The sequence below is a fragment of the Morone saxatilis genome, unplaced genomic scaffold (assembly GCF_004916995.1).
Source record: "Morone saxatilis isolate NCDOM2014 unplaced genomic scaffold, NCSU_SB_2.0 Contig17, whole genome shotgun sequence".
NCBI classification, from domain to species: domain Eukaryota; kingdom Metazoa; phylum Chordata; class Actinopteri; family Moronidae; genus Morone; species Morone saxatilis.
In genome coordinates, this window is record NW_023339729.1 from 6,918,992 (window position 1) to 6,921,175 (window position 2,184).

General features: G+C 49.8%; 1 protein-coding gene across 4 annotated transcripts in view; it reads right to left on the reverse strand.

Annotated features, from left to right (window-relative positions):
- The window catches only part of micall1a (MICAL-like 1a), a 15,020-nt gene that overhangs the window by 4,890 nt on the left and 7,946 nt on the right, over positions 1-2,184 (reverse strand). For 2 of the 4 annotated variants that reach the window (XM_035660909.1, XM_035660911.1), the window contains exons 5-8: positions 1,977-2,125; positions 1,023-1,636; positions 877-937; positions 262-683 (exon numbers count right to left, since the gene is read on the reverse strand). In XM_035660909.1, coding sequence (XP_035516802.1) covers positions 262-683; positions 877-937; positions 1,023-1,636; positions 1,977-2,125 — 1,246 coding nt within the window. Of the gene's footprint in view, positions 1-252; positions 684-876; positions 938-1,022; positions 1,637-1,976; positions 2,126-2,184 lie in introns of all 4 variants that reach the window. The other 2 variants (XM_035660908.1, XM_035660910.1) reach the window with 1 other exon arrangement.

The following is a 2,184-nucleotide window of genomic DNA, read 5'->3' on the forward strand; positions in this document are numbered from 1 at the left end:
ACACTGGACCTTTAACCTCATAGTTTTATTTCAACACCAATCTACTGAAATACTGCAATACTGAAAACAAAGAACTGTTTTCAAATGTCCAAATAGTCCTCTTTCATAACATCTACTGACAGCATAGGAAACCACAACATGACACATGTTCTCCTCCACAAACCTTCATTGCAGTATAAAATGACAAACAGAGGCAGACATATGACAACGAGAGCACAGATGTTGGTAAAGTGCACTGCTGATCAAACTGACCTTGGTTACCTGCAGGGGGCTTCGGTGCACGAGGTGCCGGCCGTTTCTTCCTGTTGGCGCTCCCGGGGCTGGCGGAGCGGGACGAGCTTCCTCCACTAGGGGGGGTGTCTGCACCTGTTGCGTCAGCTGTCCGAGTGATGCTGTACCAAGGGTGAGTAGCCACGACTGTGGTTGGAATCTCACTTCCTTCACTTCCCTCTTCTTCCTCTAGCTCCTTAGTTTCATCCTCATCATCCTCGTCGAATGGGTTGGAGGGCGGAGGGGGCGTGCTGGGTCTGGAGCCCTCCCCTTTGAGAGAGGACAGAGAGCCTGTATTGGGAGGGGTTGTCAGTCCGGCAGGGGGAGGGGGAGGGGCTTTCTTCTTCTTGTGTTCTGATTGGACCAGGGCGAGCCAAGGTGGGTCTTTGGGTTTATGGGTGCCACTGGACAGGCTGGACAGTGAGAGACACAGACAGGGACGGAGGGGTCACAGAGGGGAAGACAACCAAATACGGCCAAATAGAAGCATGGAGGGGCAAACAACGACAGTACATGCTGTAAACGGAGAATGACTGTGATGATATGATTATGGTAGATGAAACTGTGGACAGAAAAAAAAGAGGCGTTTGAGTAAAGTTTAGCTACCTTCCAGGAGACTGTGATCTTTCTCGAGGCTTTGGAGGAGTTGGAGGCTTCTGGTTTTCACCTGTGATTTAAAGTCAAACGTAAGTATGAATATCAACAGACTGTAGATCGTCTATAATCATTTACATTCTGCAGTGAGCACACACCGGCTATAAGGCCGTCTCCTGTACGGGGTAGCCGAACCCGAGGCGCAGGGCGAGGAGGGGGGGTTTGCTCAGCAACCCGGCGGGGCGCTGGTACTGGCCGACTGGCACCTTCATGATGACTGACAGGTGTAGAAGGGAGGTCCCCGTTAGTTGTTAAGTTGGCTGGTGTTTTAGTATCTTCCTCCTTCTCCTCCTCTTCCTCCTCTTCCTCCTCTTCATCACTCTCATCAAAAGGGTTGGGAGGAGAAGCAGAACGTGGTATCTCCTCTGTCTCTCCACTGCCATCCTCGTCTTTTGCTTTTTCCAAAGAGTCTGCGTTATTTGTTGCAACAGCAGTGACTGTGACAGAGTCACTGGCAGGCATGTCGGTATCATTTGTTGGGCACACAGGAGGAAGAGTCTTTGCCTGGTCCTCCTCAGAGGGCGAGGTGTGAGGAACTGTGCCGCGACCAATCCTGGTGGACTGAACTACCGCTGGTTTCTTACTAAGATCCGGTCGGCCGTTTTGATTGGCTGAAGCATGCCTTGCGAGGTGATGAGAGCAAACCAGCGCTCCAGAGTCGCTTCCTAATTTGTAGGATCCAGGAAGCAAAGTGCTGTGACACTCTATGCACCTGAGACAACAATGACACAGGACGACAGTGAGAGTTTCTTTATAAAGCTTCAAAAGATTATTAACATGAGCACAAGCTCTTAACTTTTTTATGTTCTTAAAGTCACAATACTTGAGATTTTCATGAAATCAAATCCAGTGCATGTATAGTGCCATGCATGTACTGACAATGCAAACCAAACATTTCCTACTGCTGCCAGTTCACATTGTAAAGACTCAACTAGTAAAACACAGGCAGCATTTCTGATGGCATAATGGAAAAAGGCTTTATTATTTAACTTCTTTATGTTCTTTAAGAAACACTGTATAACACACAGGTAGAGAGTCACTGTAGTGTGTACCTGAAGCAGTTGCGATGGTAGAGCTTGCCGTCCACCAGAAACCTCTGCACCAGGTGGACGTGTTTCTGGCAGGCGGCGCAGGTACTGCTGAGCGTGCTGCGCTTCACTGCTGCAACCGCTTCTACACCTGTCTGCACGGACTGGATCGGCTAGTGCAAGCGACCAGGGCGTTGTTCGCGGGGAGGGGACAGGTAGGAGACGTCAGGGG